General features: G+C 34.4%; 1 protein-coding gene across 1 annotated transcript; it reads left to right on the top strand.

The window, feature by feature from the left end:
* The first annotated feature begins 386 nt into the window (after positions 1-386).
* Positions 387-9,940, top strand: LOC138315276 (beta,beta-carotene 15,15'-dioxygenase-like). The gene is made up of 2 exons (XM_069256165.1): positions 387-680; positions 7,741-9,940. The coding sequence occupies exons 1-2, from the start codon at positions 501-503 to the stop codon at positions 9,112-9,114; spliced, it is 1,554 nt and encodes a 517-aa protein (XP_069112266.1). The 5' UTR covers positions 387-500; the 3' UTR covers positions 9,115-9,940.
* The last annotated feature ends 9,201 nt before the right edge of the window (positions 9,941-19,141 follow it).

Below are 19,141 nucleotides of genomic sequence, written 5' to 3'. Positions count from 1 at the left end.
CATGTTAAATCATATATTGTATATTTGTTATCCATTCTGTAAACGGACAGTATAGTCTGTTGAATTGGAAATAACTAAACAAACAAATAAATAAATAGAATAACATAAATCTATGTAGTTAGCCGTTAGTCAAATCATTAAAATGTCATATTAAACGGAATTTGTTTGATTTGATATTTGCGGCTCAATGGCAATCGCCACAAAATAACGAAATTTTCTGCTTAACAGTCACAATTTCAGGGTATACTAATACATTATAACAGCCGCCGGATGGATGTTCCAGCTACACCTATTGATAAAACACTATGATAGATAACCTTCTAAGCCTAGAATACAGTCATATGACCCATACCTTCAGGTCAGGACGGAAAGGTGACAATAACTAGTCTATTGACTTTTCAGTAACATATATAAATACCGATTTACCTTAAAATGATTAGATAATTTGTGCAGCATTTTATCAGTCAGTGTGTCGAAGCTCCACCAGGGCATACAGAAAAATGCTAGTGCCAATACTATTATTATTGCCACTTTGTGGGTTTGGTTCGTTTTTTACATTACCATATTCAGACGATGATGGTCCCGGATTTGAAGACATGTTCAAGACAAACAACAAATCTTATGAGAACGTTGCAATTCAATTTGATCATCCCTTGCCGACATGGCTCCGTGGCACACTGGTAAGTAATGAATTTATAAAAAAAACTGGCATGCATATTAAATGGATTAATTTAATTTGGTGATAATCAAAGTAAAGAAATATTTATTGCTTTGTCAAATTTCATTTCATCAAATTTTATTGACATATTGGTGTTGTATTGTCAATAGGATTGAACAACAGGCTTAGCCTATACACATTCTCTCCTAAGGTGTACCGATGTTTATGGACACAATATATATATATATATATAAATTAATTGAAATGAATTTTTATAACAGACATATAAGGGGTTTGTAAATAAAGGGGAATAACTCTTATAAACTCTCTCATACTTCTTTCACACATATACACAAAATAAGGTATAATTTACACATGTACTTAATTTATAATATATTATAGTTTGATTTATATTTATAATCTGGAGATTGGTAGTCTAGACCTGAAAGTCCATGTGCAAAGTTGCACAGGTCACTGCTACCAACTCTGTTATTTGAGATATATTTAGATTATAACATTATTTACAGATCGTGATAGTGTTATTAGATAGGTACATGATAAAATACAATTTGTACAATCTTGAAGTCATGCCTAAGCAGGATATAGTGTTTTATATGATTCGGCTAATCTCCATGATTTTCTCAATATTCCGTCATAGTCATGGCATACATTTATACTAATAAGACTATATCTTCAATCTATAACATATACAAGTTAAATCGATGGGATTTACCAATAAAGTTATGTACCTGATTTAATATTTGTCTATTTGTATGTCCATCACAGTCAGGGCAGCCTTGGAGAAATACATTTACATTAATATGATTATGTCTTCCATAGGAATTAAGAGAATTAAAGAGGAGTATTCTTGAATTGTTAAATAACTGAGTGGTTAAGGTGTCTAATGTGAGACTGTTTCATGTTCAGTAGAGCAGTTACAAATTGGACTGTCAATAAGATGATCATGATATAAGTCAAAGTTTAGATTACTACAGGAGTTCCTTAGTTGACAGAGGACAATATTGGCTCTCCTGTCACCTTCTGTTTTGAAAATTTGTGTAGATTCACGGTCAGATAGAATATCTTTATTTAAATATATTTTGAACGCTTCAATAGAGGGTATATCAATTAGATCAGGATTAGATATGTTAACTGTGCGACACATAAAAGGGATAAAACTGTCAAAGTAATTATTTGTTCTACATAGTGGTGAGTTAAAAATTCTTTGCTGTCTTAGTGCATAGGGATTTTCATTATTAGTAAATGGTATTAGAATGTCTTGAAGATATTGTGGTGAGTGTCCATGTAGTATCTTGTATATCATAATGTGTTTGTGTTTATTTCTTCTTTCAGATAATGTTTCCCATCGTAATTCATTATATAGTTTTTGGTGTGATGTCCCTGATCTTAAACCTGTAATTATTCTAGCAGCTTCTAATTGTACTGATTCTAGTAAATCCTTTGCTTGCTGTGAGCAATTATCCCATATGATGTCTGCATATTCTAATATTGGTCGAATGAAACCTGTGTATATTTTGATTAAAGATTTTCTATGTATTTTATTTTTAACAAATCGTAGAATATTCAATCTATTATATGCTTTTTTGTATATATTTTGTATGTGTTCATTCCAAGTGGCATCATCCTGAAGTGTAAGTCCTAGGTGTTGGTGAGATGTTGTGTCTGTGACTTGTTTACCTTGGAAATATAATGGAGGGTGATGAGTGTCCTGTTTTCTTGAGAATAATACTGATTTAGTCTTGTTTGGATTGAAATTGATATCCCAGGTAGTAGCCCAATGTGAAATATTAGTTAAGTCAACATTAAGAATTTGTGCAGCTTGTGCAGGGTTGTTATCAATTATGATATAAAGGGAAGTGTCATCAGCAAAGAGTTTTATATTAGTGTCTACTGTAGAAGTTATGTCATTAATGAAAAGTAGAAATAGTAGTGGCCCAAGGACCGATCCCTGGGGTACTCCTGCTTTAACATTTCTAAATTGTGAAAAATAACCTTCAGTGTTTACTCTTTGCATTCTGTCAGAGAGATAATTTTCAAACCAAAGAAGAAGATTTCCGTTGATACCATATGATTTTAGTTTAAATAGAAGACCTTTATGCCAAACCCGGTCAAAAGCTTTGCTTATATCACAAAATACAAATCTGAGTTCTTTTCCTTTATCCATATTACTGACAATTTCATGATAAATAAACAAAAGTTGGTTAACTGTAGAATCACCAGGTGTAAAGCCAGACTGGTTCTTTGTAATTACTTCATTTTGGACCAGAAAGTTATATAAATATTTAAATATAATTTTCTCTATGAGTTTACTGAAGCATGAGGTGATAGAGATTGGTCTATAGTTTGTTACTTCGTTAGTAGAACCATTCCCCTTATATATAGCATTAACATTTGTTCTTTTCCAGTTAGTGGGTATTATTCCAGATTGTAGGGTCTTATTAAATAGCAGTGTGAGTGGTAGTGTTAGAGACGTTTGGAGTTTTTTCACAATTCTAGGGATTATACCATCAGGACCAGGAGGTTTATTGGAATTAAGGATTTTAAGTTGGTCAGCAACATCTTGCTGAGTGATGTGGATATCAGACAGTGAGTTAGGAGGATTAGGTTGTGGAGTTTGCGGAAGCTCTATGTCAGGAGTTGAGGTGGCAATGTTAGTGAAATGTTTATTAAGAAGTTCAGCTTTATCAACAGGGTGATGGATTAATTGGTTATCTGATTTTAGTGGAGGAATGGAAGAGGATTTATTAGATATTTTTGTGATAGACCTTGCTATCTTCCACCATTTGTCCGGAGAAATATTATTATCATCCAGGGATTTTTCAAGATTTTCAATATATTTCAACTTTGCATCACGAATAAGGTCAATAGTTTCATTTCTTATAACTCGAAACCGTTCCCAGTAGTGAGGATTATTTGTTGTTTTTGCTTTACGGTGAATTCTCTGTCGTTGTCTCATTTTTAATCGAATTGTGTTATTCATCCATGGTTTATCATTTGGTCTTATAGTAATTGTTTTGGAAGGAATGAATCTATTGACCTGCTCATTAATTGCATCAATTATGGACTCATTATAAGTATTAGAATCTTGGATTAATGATAGGTTTAACCAATCTATATTACACAATGCATTATTAATTCCATCAAAATTAGCTTCATCATAATTTAGTATATTTTTTTTATAACTTACTTTTTTATAAACAGAGTAGGAAATTGATGCATGAACTGAAGAGTGATCACTACAAAATGGTGGAGACACAAAAGTATCTTTAATAATGCTTTGATTATTAGTAAATATAAAGTCAATGGATGTGGCACTTTCAAGTGTTATTCTTGTTGGTTCATTAATAAGGCTAACTAAATTATGCTTAGTAAGAAGTCTTGATAAATGGTCATTTAAGGGTACATTTAACATATCAATATTAATATCACCTGTCAGTACCACATCCATTGATGTATCAGTAGCTTTAGTCAAAGTATCGTCTAAACGATTCCAGTACTCAACATTACTCTCTGGTCTGTATAGGCAGCCTAGAAGAAAAACATGGTTATCAACTAAAACTTCAGACCAAATAAGTTCTATATCATCTCTTTCTAAATCCAATCTTCTATTCAAAACAACATTATTTTTACTATAAATTATAACACCACCTCCAGGTCCAGTAGTTCTGTCTTTCCTGAGAGGAGAAGAGTCAAAACAATGCATCTGAATATCTAAATTAGTTATAGATGTGTTTAAATGAGATTCTGTGATGCATATAATATCGCTATCCTCAAATTCTGTTTCTACCAAGGCTGTCTTGTTTCTAAGGGACCTGACATTTATATGAACTAAATTTATATTCTGTAATGGCCCTGGGTTACTTTCTATATCGCAACACAGAATAAGCAAGAAAAAATGAATTACAAGGAGATATATTAAATTATGAAAACATAAACATACTAGTAGTAATTTAATAGAGATAAATGCATGGTGATCAGCTAGACGATGAAATCTAGATAACGTTGGAGTCGGGAGATCAACAGTCAAAAGAAGATTTGCAAGAATATATCTAATATTACCCATCATTGAGGAATGCATAGTAGAAACTACCGATCACCCAGCTCCACAGAATTATGCAGATTATTTGGATCCACTTAGTCATGACTTCAACGCAGATACTATAATAAAACAACACATTCACACACTTACATTCATGGTTATCAGAGAAACACATGTAAATAATCCAACCGGAAACTGACTCATCATAGTCCGGGTGCTTGGGACGCTTTGGTACACAGGGTCTAACTAAATATCGACTCGGATCTAGAACACTAGTTTCCGCTATCTTGAAACTGGCCTCATATACTGGCTGGCGACATATTATCGTGAAAAAATAGCGATTTTTCTCGATTTTTTTCTAAACGTTGTATCTAAATTTAGATTTTTAGAGTTGTAAATAGGCTTTGGTCCACAACACTTTAAATAAATAAGATTTAAGTGAATTTATATGATATTTTACAATAAACACAGCCCTTTGAAAAAAGTCGGTCAAATATGTTTTCGTGTCTTTTTACTGAACATATTATCGTGATTTTTTTCAAAAAAATATTAAAAATAGTTACGTGTGATGGAATAAATTAAATTTGGTATCAACATAAAGATAAACATTTGAACTATTTTAAAAAAAATAATTGATGTAAAAACTGCGTTGCGAAAGAGAGAAAACGTGTATTGTTTATGACATGTAAAATCGTTAGATTACGCTGACAGGGGAAATGAAGAGGTCGCCATTTACCGATCTATTTCTGGCAAAATGACAAATATTTCTCACACATGTCTGTATAAATTATTAGTATTCTGAATAAATATTAAATATATTTGAATGATTTCTGGTGGTGATTAATTCTGTAAACAATAAAATAACAAATCAAATCGGCATTGTTTTCTACCTTGTATTTTGTCGTCTGGTCAAAAGCGCTTGAGTGACCCCGATCAGCGTTCTTTTCTAAGATTGAATTACCTCCCTTACAACTTTCGTTTTTTGAACGCTGTTGTGTGTCATCAGAGGAAGCAGACGATATATAAATCGGGACTATTATCTTAGAATAAAGCCGATATCATGCATTCCCCCTGGCTAATGTTGTACTTGTGAGGTAAGATTTACTGAAATTTGGTATTTTTTGTTAAAAATTAAATTTTCTTCAAAATTTGAAAATATTGTTGGTAATTTTGGTAGGTGTCATCTTTCTAAACACAAAACCGTTTAAAATCGCATTCAGTGTAACCCGTCAATCAAAATCACGATAATATGTTCTTCACGATAATATGTCGCCAACCAGTATAGGCTAAGTTGTCATTTTATTTTTGAATTATACATATATATTTGGACAGATATTTTTTTCAATGACCAAAATATTGTTAGATGATAACAATTTTTTAACCATCCCTGTGTAAGAACACGTGAATAAACAACAACAACAAAATATATACATAGGAAACTGCCATTTTAGAAATTAAGTGGGTTTCAAGTAAGTTGATACTCTGAATAGTTTCACAATATTTTTCTGATAAGTCGATATAATTCATAAGCTATCAGATGAATGGGTATAAAAATATTGACAATCACATCCATATACACTAATATATATTAAGAAAAAAATATCAACACGGCATTCCTTTTCGCTAACGTTTTCACTAATATATATATATATATTTTCCCCAAAGAACAAAATATAGGTTAATGATAACAACTATTTAAACATACAGGTCCCTGTGTACCAAAACGTATATAAATGCGAGGTGCATGAGAAAAGATACTATACAACAACAATAATAATAAAAAAAAAAAAAAAAAAATACAAAAGAAAACGCCATTTGAGAATTAAGTGAAGTTTCAAGTAAGTTGATACTCTGAACGGTTTCACAATATTTTTCTCATAAATAGGTATCATATATGAACTATCAGATGAATGGGTATAATAAATATTGACAACCACATGCAGGTAGTATATTGTTGTGTTAATAATTATTAGCTAATATAGCTTATCGTATATTCAAAATTGAAGGCTACTTAGTATAGATACACATATATAGTTGGTAAATTACTCAACAGTGTGCATATATGAAATAGATTGCTTTGTCAAATGGGTTGCATATAAATAATATGATATGAAATTGAAATTATTTTGACTGGCCCAGCTCTTGTCTTTGTTAAATTTATATTTTGACAATTGTAGCATTAATTTCGACAGTTATTGTTGCAAATATGCTTGCTATATAAAAATAAAATCAGTTTTTAATGTCGTATAGGTTTTGTCGTATTATTATATCTCATGTTTGTTTCCACGTTTTACAATAACGTAATTTTATAGGGTGTGGAAAAAATGCAAAAACTTTTAGCGCTAAACCTTAAAAAGATAAGCAATCGCCATATTGCTATATAAACGATGTGCAGAAAATAAAATCATTTTGATCATATCTAGGCACAGCATTTTTGTTGGAAAAAGGTCAAAGTAAGTTTACCACTAAAATATGCACTTTTACAGTATGTATTATTTTTTTACTTTTTTTTCTTACAAATACTTGTTTTTAATGTATGAATTTTGTAACGTTTCGCATACTATATCCATTGGATAGCAGACCATATGTTCAAGATACTCCACCGCCGAAAAAGCATAATGGAGATACCCATCATTTGAACAACAACTTATGACTAATCGTGTATAAATGTGACTGTCTAATTAACACAAAAATACACATGAAATGTTTAATTTTGCTATTGTTACGTTGCGCAATCAGTACTTCATTCCATATAGGGCATTGTGATGTGGATTTCTTTCGGGCGCAATTAATTATTTTTTGATATTTTGAAGTAAAATAAGAATCTCAAAAAAATACTAATTCGTCTGCTCATGTTTTTGATAGAAAAATACCATTCGTTAGCGATGGAGCATCTTTAAAGAATATCCATAGATGCGTTCATGTTTATATTAGTTGATACTTATATACATGTACTACAAAATCGTTGTGTTTATAGATATTATTTTCTGGGTAGCAATTTATGTTTTGGTTGCTTAATCAGGTAAGAAATGGTCCTGGACAAGTTGAAATGGGCAGCAGAAGATACCTAAACTATTTTGACGGGTATGCGAAACTTCACAGCTGGACGTTTCCAGGGAACGGTTCTGCCTTCTTTACCGCCAAAATGATCAAATCGAAGTCCTACTTATCATCTATTGAGAAGAAAGACATCCAGCCATATCTCACCTTCGACGGAGTCAGTCCTCCTTTTGATGAGGTCGACCGATTCAAATGGATGACTCTAAATAATGATGACATGAACGTAAACGTTTTTAATTATCAAAACCGAACGGTAGCTATCAGCGACATTTGGCAAATGTATGAATTTGATTTAAAAACTTTAGACACTATAGGTTCCGTACTTCCACCGACTCCACCTTCAAAATTTTCAAATATTGGTAAAAAGAGCGAAATGGCGTGTGCTCACCCGGTTCCAGAATATGGAAAGTCATCACGTTTCGAAATCATCAAAACTTTGAGTTTGATTCCTGGGACCAAAGACCGACTGACAGTGGTCCGTATTACGTCACTCGATAACACGGAGATAGTCGCCGAATGGGAGACAGAAAAAAGTCACTATATGCATTCGTTTTCGGTTACTGAGAACTACGTGATTCTGTTCGCCGCTCCGTACACTATCAGTGTCATGAAGATGCTTGAGACGTGCTCAGTAGGTGGAGGGATGGTATGGGACGATGAAGCCAATACAACGATTTACGTTGTTGACATTAACACTGGAGCAGTCCACACTTTACAGACGGAAAACGTCTTCGTTACTCATCATATAAATGCTTTTGAACTACAAGATGGTAGGATCGTGATGGATCTACCAACACAGAAGAATCCATTTGCTTTCAATTACTATGACTTTTCATACCTCTCCAATCAAACAGACAGGATGAAAATTTTATCATTGCCAATTCTCAAAAGATATACTATTGACCTTCGAACAAAAACTGTGACCAAATCGGTCTTTAAGTGTGGACCAAAAGCTCCATGCGCATGCGCACTTGAAATGCCGGTGTTTAATGAGAATTATCGCCATCTAAATTACTGTTATATTTACGGTATGGTTGTAAACTATAACGGAAAGGGGTTTAGTCAAATTGCGCTCGTGAAAAAGAACGTTTGTAACGAGAGTGGAGACTTAATGTATGCCAGTCTCCATCAGTACTTCACAGAGCCCTGGTTTGTCCCCACCCCCGGGGGTAAGAACGAGGACGACGGTGTACTGTTAGCGTCAGCCTATGACGGTGATAAAAGGACGAGTTATCTTCTCATGCTTGACCCTAAAACGATGACAGAAATAAACCGTTCTTACACGCCAACTATGGTGCCGTTTAACTTCCACGGCAGATTCTTTAACATGATATGACGAAAGATGAAAACGAAAATGACGTTTTTCTCTGAACTATACATGCAAAATATCGTATGTTCACCTAAAAAATCATGACCTGAATAATCTTAGGTGAAATTCAGGTAAATTTTAGGTGAATTTCAAGACAGAGTTTTGACCTGAATGGGTGGTTATTGATCCTTTCAGGTCTTGGCTTGAAAGTTGTCAAATGAAATTGGCTTGATTGAATCTACTTGACATTTTGCCTGAGTACTGTTCCCAAAATAAAAAATAAATCGAAAGGGATAAACTCTAGGTTTCATCTAGATCATGGACATGTTCAGATATTATTAGCTAGTTTCATTTTATATTCCACTTTCTTGGTTATATATCAGTTATAGCACATCGTATAGCCATAATTGCAAACATCCAAACAAAATAGGTGTATCTTGCTTTTTCAGAAACTTCAGAAGTTGTCTGCATGCAAAGTTAATTGACAAAACGGCTTCAACCATAAAGAAATTTTCGAAAAGCTGCGGTACCAATCTATTTTGAAGTATAGCAAGCAGTACAAAAACGTCTCTCATTCACTTGACTTGATTCAATTCATATTGAAATTTGATCAAAACTAACACCCTCTTTAAAAACTTTTACTGCCTTTCGAAAATAAAATTTTAGACAAGTCATATGCGATATTCTTTAAAATGAAATAAAAAAAGCATGTTAGACTTAACTGTTTTTGAAGAGTTGTACTCAAGGTGTCCATTGCACGTCTCTGTAACGTATTTGGTATTCGTGTATGAACATTATTTGAATTGGCATAATAAAACATCAAAATGACATTAAACTTGGATTGTTACATGCCTCTTGAAGCATCATGTCTGTTTATATTTCATTCCTAGCAACTGGTGTAGTAACAATGATACAAAAAACTTCATTAAAGGCCCACTACCTTTCTGAAACAAAAATATATCTATAAAAAATCATAATTACACGAAAAACATAACAAAATATATACCGATGGCCGAAGAAAATTAGATTACAACACCAAACAAATGCAAGGAGTAATCATTGTTAACATTGAAGATTTATTTCGCTGTTTTGCCGTCTGGCGCAGTGATAATCAACTAACGCGCTGTAATCAGGACGACAGCAGTAAATATAAGACGACCCGCGTTATGAAAATTCACATTTGGTTTATCATACTTGAATTATAGCGAAGGCCGCGATAAGTGTATTATTAGCGGTAAGGTAATAACTTTTGCGACTCTACGAAAATATCCCATTTTAAAAATTAAAAGCCGTTTCGGAAAGGTAATGATCTTTTAAACGGATTCATTTGACTAATTTTGTATTGTCAGTATCTGACATTTTTGATATATGAAAATCTTTGATGTTATTATCTGATCTTATCTGAGATACACTATAAATACTATCTATGATGACATTGTTTTCATTAGGATAAAGTAATACCAGGTATATCTGTATTTGTAAGATATCATAACTTTACGTCCATCCCACCTGTGTAGTCAGTTACAGATATACCGCAGCTTTAGGTCAAAAAGTTATATGGATGATGTTTAAATAACGCGTATGACGATTCTAACCAATAAACAGCATGACATAGCAAAAACTTAATGTAAATCTACGTCCTCGGAGAAATAGTATATCTGATGAAGCATGGATCATACTGTATACAGCGGTATCACGATACTCGTGGACAAATACACGATTGAAGAGCACCAGATTCAAGGATCGTGAAACAGTCTTAGATATCAGTTTTTGATTAGCCAATCAAATATGACATAACGAATTGCAACGTCACTTGTGGTTAGCTGAGTCTAAACTTAAGACTGGTTTATATCCATCAACTTGGGGCTAGTCTTCAACAGCCCCAAGTCTAAAACAGTTTTAGTCATAGATTGAAAAATAAAAATAACATTACAAATTGATACGTCGTATTTGGCTGGCTGAGTCTAAACTTATGTCTAAGATTGGAACCATGTCCATGGACCATCATACAACTTTTTTTTTGCTTAACCATCATAAATAACTTTTTGTAACGTCATATGTGATTGGTTATGTCTAGAGATGAGAAAGTTTTAGACTTGAGATTCCCATGATCTTTGCGCCAGGATGTACCGAATAACTTTTTACGTCTTCTTTTCTTCTAGCAATACTCAAAAGATACTGTAAACGCAATCATTTTGGCGGAATTTAATTTTTGCGCAAACATTGTCTTCAACATGTTAGACATGCAGATATTCTGAATCACTATCTAAGAAAAAATCATGAATGGTCATCTACATGTACGTGGTTAGTTAAATTCAATTTTGCAAAAACTGAAACTCTAATAATATCTAAAATAAGCCATTTCATCCTCAATTAAGTATGAATAATACCTTAAATACTGCTTTTACCTCACATAAACACCTTGGTTTATTTTTTTTTCTTTCGGAAAATGGTTGGTAGACTGTTCATATCGATTTTCTCAAATCTAAAATTTCACCTAAATTAAAGGTAGGTTTCGCCCAACCAAATAAATATTTTTTTGTGAAATGCGATAAACGGAAGAAAAGATGAAAAAACGTATTAAAATACCTCAATTTAATTTCTTTATGCGTTTGAGATTGAACAAATGTGTCTTGAATGCAAAATTGAAGGAAATCCTTGATTTCTTACGGTGTCCGTCAGACAAAATAGTATGCAAATGAAGCTACGATGGATTGTGTTGTCGAAGTTTCGCGCATGCGCATTGTCACGCACTAAAAGTAAACAAAATGGCTGAACGAAAGCGTGTGAGATAAAGAAAAAATATATCTGAATCGGCAACAATGTGGAGGAAATTATAATGGATTCGGTAGCACCCTAGGATATCTATAGGGAATTGAATTCAGAGATGGCATGTAGCAATAGAAGAAACAGAAGCCACATCTGAAGTGGAACTTGCCCGGATCAGTTGGGACTCGTGTAACGGCATTGCACGTGGCGAGTTAACTTTCAACACATATGCCAGCGCACAAACAGCCGCAGACTAACTACATGCATATTTGGTGTACAAAGCTAGCGAGCGTATGTAAGTAACATGAAGTGTTTTAGATTATATGATATGTATAAACAGTCCATCGCACTTCGATTTGTTGTTGTTGTTTTTTTAACTAAACATGCCGTGTCAAGACTGTCACTTCTATCTGACATTTTGTTGCACGCTTCCGTTTGTTGATGCGGCCTCGTTTTGGAAAAAAAATACGTCATGTTCTATGTAAAGCTTGACTTCACTCTATTTTTAGAGGAGTATTTTCCTGGTCAAGCTAGGCAACTGACCACCCATATTGTTCGCTGTATGCATTGAAAATGATCTGAAGATTATATCTATGTACAGGATAAATTTCAATTTCGTAGTCTTTATATTTCACTGGGCGAAACCTACCTTTAAACATTTTACGTAGATTTAAGATTACTTTAGATCGTGCAACACTTCAAACTCTGTATCTTTCTTTGATTCGGCCAATTTTTGAATATACCGACATAAAATTGGACCACAGCTCAATCAGATAAGTTAGAAGATCTCCAATTAGAAACCACACGAATAGTCACAGGTGGAACTAGACTTACTTGCAGGATAAAACTTTAACTCGAGACAGGCTGGCTTCCCCTAGAACAAAGACGTAAACATCACAAGATAAACCATTTTCATAAAATAGTTCATGGTCTCCTTCCCCAGTATCGCCAAGGGACACTTCGTCAGCGCAACAACAATATTCATGATCATAATACTAGATTAGGTAATAACTTCTGTCCAACTTCTTGTCGCACAAGCCTTTTCAAAAATCCTTTCTGCCATCTGTAATAAATCTTTGGAATGTACTTCCTGATGAAATCAAATTGCTGTTTTAGCGCAGTATTTTCGGTACAAAAAAGGGAAAAAAGAAAAACCGAAAAAAAGAAAGTCTCGAAAATCTAATTCAATTTTTATTGAACCTCAGGCACATTAAGGAGGATTTGATAGTCTCAAATTGGACCGCAGAGAGGATTACATATTTCCTAGCGAATTCATAATGATGAAGTTACGATGTTTCAATAAAACTGCGCTTAAAAATCATTTATTAAAAATTTTGTGCATAAAGCAAAATAATTGAACGCTTCGTCAGATCTCCTGGTGTAATTGATTTGATTACCTAATCACAATTATCTCCGTGTAAACAAAGCGACTAATATATTTGTATTTGACCTGTCAGGACCTAGATGCACTGACTGAGTAAATGTTATCACCGAACACATTAACGTGACGACATAACCTACATCCAAACAGGTGATTCACAGTTCAGATGACATGATTGGTAAGATATACATTAGATAATATATTTTCACAACACTACTCCCACAAAGATCCAAACAAATAGGTAACAGATAGTGCTGTGGTTTACGCGTTTTAAATGGAGATGATAAGCACACGAATCAAAATTACATTTAAAAAGGTAGATTTCAGTAATGGCGAAACATAGTATACCATCTTTTTGTGACGCTTGTTTTCGTTCAAGGGAGGAAACTCAGGTGAAAGGCATTTAAGCCAACAGCTGCTGTTGTATTTAAAAAATAGAACATAATTATAGGAAACCTGACAACTTAGCAGTCGCCAAATACCACCTTGTTACTACTATAAAACATCACAGGGTTCCGGAAGAGTAAGCGTTCACTGAATCATCGACGAGATACGTTGTGCAAGGTCAAATCCATCAGATAATCTTCTATGAGATTATAATATTGACACAAAAAATAAAAGTAAACAAAGGCATTGATAACAAATGTGATCTATTCGCACTGAGACCAGGCGTTTTTCATCTAAATGGTATAAGTGGTCCGATGTAAACAAAGATGTCATAACGCAAAATCTGATACTGTTCAGGGAGTTCTCTGCGTTAGAACCTAGATGTAAATCTGATACTGTACTTGCTGGTCGAAATCATCTATGAGAGATAATTTCCATTCTTTTCACTCAACAGCTTGAAAGCGACAGAGACAATTTCTTTAGCATCCCCCCGATGTGGTCAATCACATTCACGTAACTTTATCTGAAGAACACCTGAACAACGCAACCACGTGCATTACGCTAGTAATCTTCAACATCCCTTCCGTATTTGGAGACAAAAACAGTAAAATTCGTAAGCGTTCATTTCGTTTTGTTTCTACATTAAATAAATTGGTCTTTGGGTCGGTATATGAACTACATACCACTTATGTTTCTGATTTTGTATTTGACAAACAATGACGCATGAAGTGAACTAGGTAACTATGTCTGTGTATTTCTGCTAACATACATATAATCAATGTTTTGTTTTACAACAAGAAAAAAAAAGTTTAATATTACTTCTAATTTTGAAGCAGTTTCTGGTTAAATTATCAGTTAACAAATTCATCTGCTAGCATTATTTACTTATTTGCTGAATCAACAGTACACTGACTAATGAGTGACTAATAAAACATTGATGATACATGCTGATGTTAATTTTTGTTTTCGCCTCAATGTCCCTAGAAAATGTTGTTTTGGCGCATTGTCTGATCAAATGTCCCATCGAAATTTTATTTCAAGGGGACATAGTCGCATAGTAACAAATCTCCTTCCCTATCACTGAAGTGAACTGTGTTTAATTATGTTTATTCAAAAATACTTGAATAAAATAACATAGCATAACATAAAAAACATTATTTTTATTTTACTCTTTAGTGATACATGTCCATCTGAACGTATGCTTTTTGATATGTTTTTACATACCGTAAATCTGTTCAATTGCAAATTTACTTGAAACCTGCAGTCCGCTAATTATGTCATGTTCATCATTAGATGTTTTGCAACACTACGGTCAATTAGACAGAATTGTAACCCTAGATCTGACGACAAAGTTGTCTAGAGCTTTATATATCTGCCATTGCAGCTAGTAAATATATGCCCGGTATTATTTCACTGCTTCTTGATAATCTCAATTCTTCAACATTTTGAGTCTGCTGTGGATGACTAGCAAATATTGGGTCCTGTTATTTTAGAATTTAACAAAATATGCAATAATTTCAATAAAAGTTATAAAGTCCTCTAACATAAACTTAAAGAAATTTGTTAAGTTCAAGTCAGTTGTGGAGTCTTGTTTACAAGTAATTTGAGTTAATATATTAGCATCATTTTTAATCTTTTTATTTTTAATTTTTATCAATATTTTAAGCTCATGTTTCCAGTTTTTAAATCAGAGATAATAATTGTCTTAATAAAATCTAGCCTTATTAGTGATTACACTTGTCTCTTAAACTTCATATACACACATGTATATTATGTACAAATGTATTGTGTATGCATGATTGTGTAACAGGAGAGGAGAAAATGTGGCGGCCAGACCAGGATTCAAACCCAGGACCCTCAGAACACTAGCCGAGTGCTCTACCGACTGAGCTACCTGGTCTCCGATGATTGACCCAGTCCAATCCTGCTACACTCCTCCCTCCTTTCTCGAAGTCTTCACCCTCGAAGACATACGAGAATCTTCCAAATACCACCAACGTGGGTTATTTAGTTGGGCGCCAATTTTGTAACAGGAGAGGAGAAAATGTAGCGGCCAGACCGGGATTCAAATCCGGGACCCTCAGAACACTAGCCGAGTGCTCTACCGACTGAGCTACCTGGTCACCGATGATCGACCCAGTCCAATCCCGCTACAATTGTATCTCTATATTGATTAGCTACTGTTGTAGCAGAGTCAGTCAGAAGGTGATATCTTTTCCTCTACAAAAGTAGCTATATATTAATTGATTACATCAATATGCTAATTCATTGTCATGTATGTTACACACAATACAAAATCCTACATACTGTTATGTTTTGTGATGTGACACTCCATTACCACGGTATCAATATGGACAATTTGGCAAATTAAATCGGTTACACCTACTGAATTAAATGCATTAAATTGTATGTCATAAAATTAGAAAATAATGCTAGCAGTTAATTTTTGTCAACTTCGAATTTGAAAAGGAAACTGCTCCAAAATGTAAAGTAATGTTCTTGTTCTTGTAATAAAATAAAACATCTATATCACATACGTTAGCAGAAATACACAGAGACACGTAAGTTCACTTCATGTGTAATTTATTTACTGTAGACAGGTATAAGCAAAACGAAATGAACACTTACGATTTTTGCTGTTTCTGTGTCCAAATACGAATGGAATGTTGTAGGCCTTGATTATTGCCACACGGGTCGTGTTGGGGAAGTACACGGGTACCCGTCAAAATACACGTAGGAACCATGTGTAGGCTTCCCGGCCGGGCATCCGTCAAAATACTGACGAAACATACTGATACTGAGTGTTAGATGTCTGTGTAAACGTAAAATTCAGTAACAAGAAGTACAAAATAGCACTCTTTTGTTCTATTTTACTCACAAAGGATGACACTTCTTCTGCTAACGACATGTTCACAAGCAACATTGTTGCAATTCTTATTTCCCATGATCGGAGAAGTGATCATGAATGGCGCACATGTTTACTTTCACTATCGGTATGCTGTATATGACAACAGCAGAGGCTATCCGAATGAAGACTACGTCACTCTTTTGTACTTCCTGTTGCGCATGTGCGGTAAACAACATATGTCACGGACATTCTGGGCTCTGTCAGCTTGTTACATTACGATTGTATGATGTTACCGATTGATATTAAATTGATATACCAATGCCATTTGCAGTATTGGAGAATAAATCTCTCACATTTCATTATGATTACATTGAAATTTGCTCCATCTGCAGATCGCCCCAAACAACATCGGTAAATTGTACCACTAAGCTAACTCACGAAGTTGATACGTTCACATTGGAATACGTTCACATACTGTAGGAATACATGTCGAGTATCTAGGTACGGATCGGGTACTTAAATTCGGGTACACGAGGACAAAATTTAGTACCCATACCAACCCTACTTATACATAGTTAAATCCTGTCGATTCCTTTATTTAGTGTTATCTTAACTAGAAGTTCATCCTATATGCAAATGATTGGCGAGAATTTAGGTCATCGATCGCTATCATTCATGCAAATTATTCTCACTATTTTCCATTAATATACAATGATATTATAGCTTTGGACACATTTTTGAAACTATAACACTTAAGGAAATACTACAGATTTTTTTCATGCAATCATAATTACACCATGACAGCATATTTGCTTTAGAAAGCGGATTTTTTGGACCTGAGGTGTAGTACTTTTTCACGCTAGGTGGTGTCGTAGTCGAAAAGGCATTTCCAGTATTTCCGGTATCGCAGGCAATGACAATACGCTGTAAGGCTATATAGCCTTAAGCGTAAAAATGCATGTTTATCATCTTCATTTGAAATGCTTTAATTAATTGATCTCTGCTTATAATTTATAATAATGATGATGACATTTGTACATTAATTTGATTTAAATATGCAGTAATATTTTGTTACTGCTCTATCATGTGTATGTGTGTGGTCAATAACAATGTTTCTTGAAGTATCCAAAACATAAAAGCTATGCCTGTGGTCTTTGATGTTCGTACATAGAGTTCAGATATCAGTTAAATATGCAAAATGAAATCAAACATCTAAACGTATGTTCAAGACAATAAGGATAGATTGCTCGCGTATCAGTTAAGTGTTGATGTACAGATACATATTGCGACGTCATGTATAAAATAAGATTGAAATATGTGATTTTATGGCGCTAAAATGTCAATAAATTTCTGAAAATAGTATAAATACTGTCATATAAATCAGCTTGAAATGTGCATCTGTTGCGATAAGGACGCTTAAACGTGCAATAAAAAGCAAGCAGCGACGCGTGGAATTAGAGCATCGCCCTTAATGTCTTTCAAAGTACACATAAAGCTTCATATGATTATATTGTGAAACTATAATATTGGTGCAGCTATAGATTATTACGACAAAAGGAGAAGTTCCGATGTTTTATGGTATGGAAGATGTCGAGCATAAAAATCCTATCATCGCCATACCGCCGGAGTCAAATAAAAAGAAATCTTTATCAAAGGAGTGTAAGTACTAGAGCTTAAAGCATTTAGACTACAAGACAGAAAAGGTCCTATGCGAACCACTCAAAACATGTGCCTTTATGGTGTAAATCTACTCAAAGGTTTCAATTCTTTCACTGCAGTCCCACTATTTCTACCTTGTTCTTTCCTACTTCAACAGAATGAAGATTGTGCAAGTTGGGTGTGGCAAGGCTTGTGTGTGAAAGATTAATTATATTTGTATTTTAAAAGTCCAGTCTTGAAGGAGGAGAGGGTAGCACTTGTTGCTAATTCGGGAGGGAGAGAATTCCAGTTGGATATGGTGCGTGGAAAAAATTCTTTACGTGTGGAGGTTTTACAGGAGAGAGTTTGGAAAGAAAGTGGATGAGAGTGTCTGTACAGTCGATTGAGTGGTTTTCGGTCTGATGTGCGGATGACTGTCTGTTAATGAACTATTTTAAACATGGTTGTCAGACGAGAATCGCAGCGTCGGTCCGCCAGGCTGCGCCATTGCAAATGGTCAAGCATGTTGCCAACACTGGATGTATTCCTGTGGCGACTAGTTACAAATCTGGCGGCCCGGCGCTGCACCATCTCAATCTGATCTATGTCCTTTTTCAGAAGTGGGTCCCATACTGAACTGGCATATTCCAGCTTCGAGCGGACCAGGGCTAAGTAGGCCTTTTCCTTGATCTTGGTGAAGGAGATTTTCAAGTTACGCCTCAGAAAACCGAGGGAACTGTTCGCACAGTTAGTAATATAACCAGCATGTGCCCCCCACTTCAGGTCGGAGGTAATCGTAACGCCCAAGTACTTAGCCTGGTCTACATGCTTAAGCACCTGGCCATGAAGCTGGTAATGATGCAGTATGGGATTGCGGGATTTATGTATGGACAGAACTTGGCACTTATCAGGATGAAACGCCATTCTCCATCTGCTTTTCCAACTAGCGAGAATGTCTAGGTCTTTTTGTAGAGCGATGGCATCAACAGTGGATGTAACTGCTAAATACACTATCGTATCGTCTGCAAATA

Source organism: Argopecten irradians, chromosome 2 (assembly GCF_041381155.1).
Source record: "Argopecten irradians isolate NY chromosome 2, Ai_NY, whole genome shotgun sequence".
Taxonomy (NCBI): Eukaryota; Metazoa; Mollusca; class Bivalvia; order Pectinida; family Pectinidae; genus Argopecten; species Argopecten irradians.
Note: the sequence above shows the minus strand (reverse complement) of the source record. Positions and strands in the feature narration are given on the sequence as shown.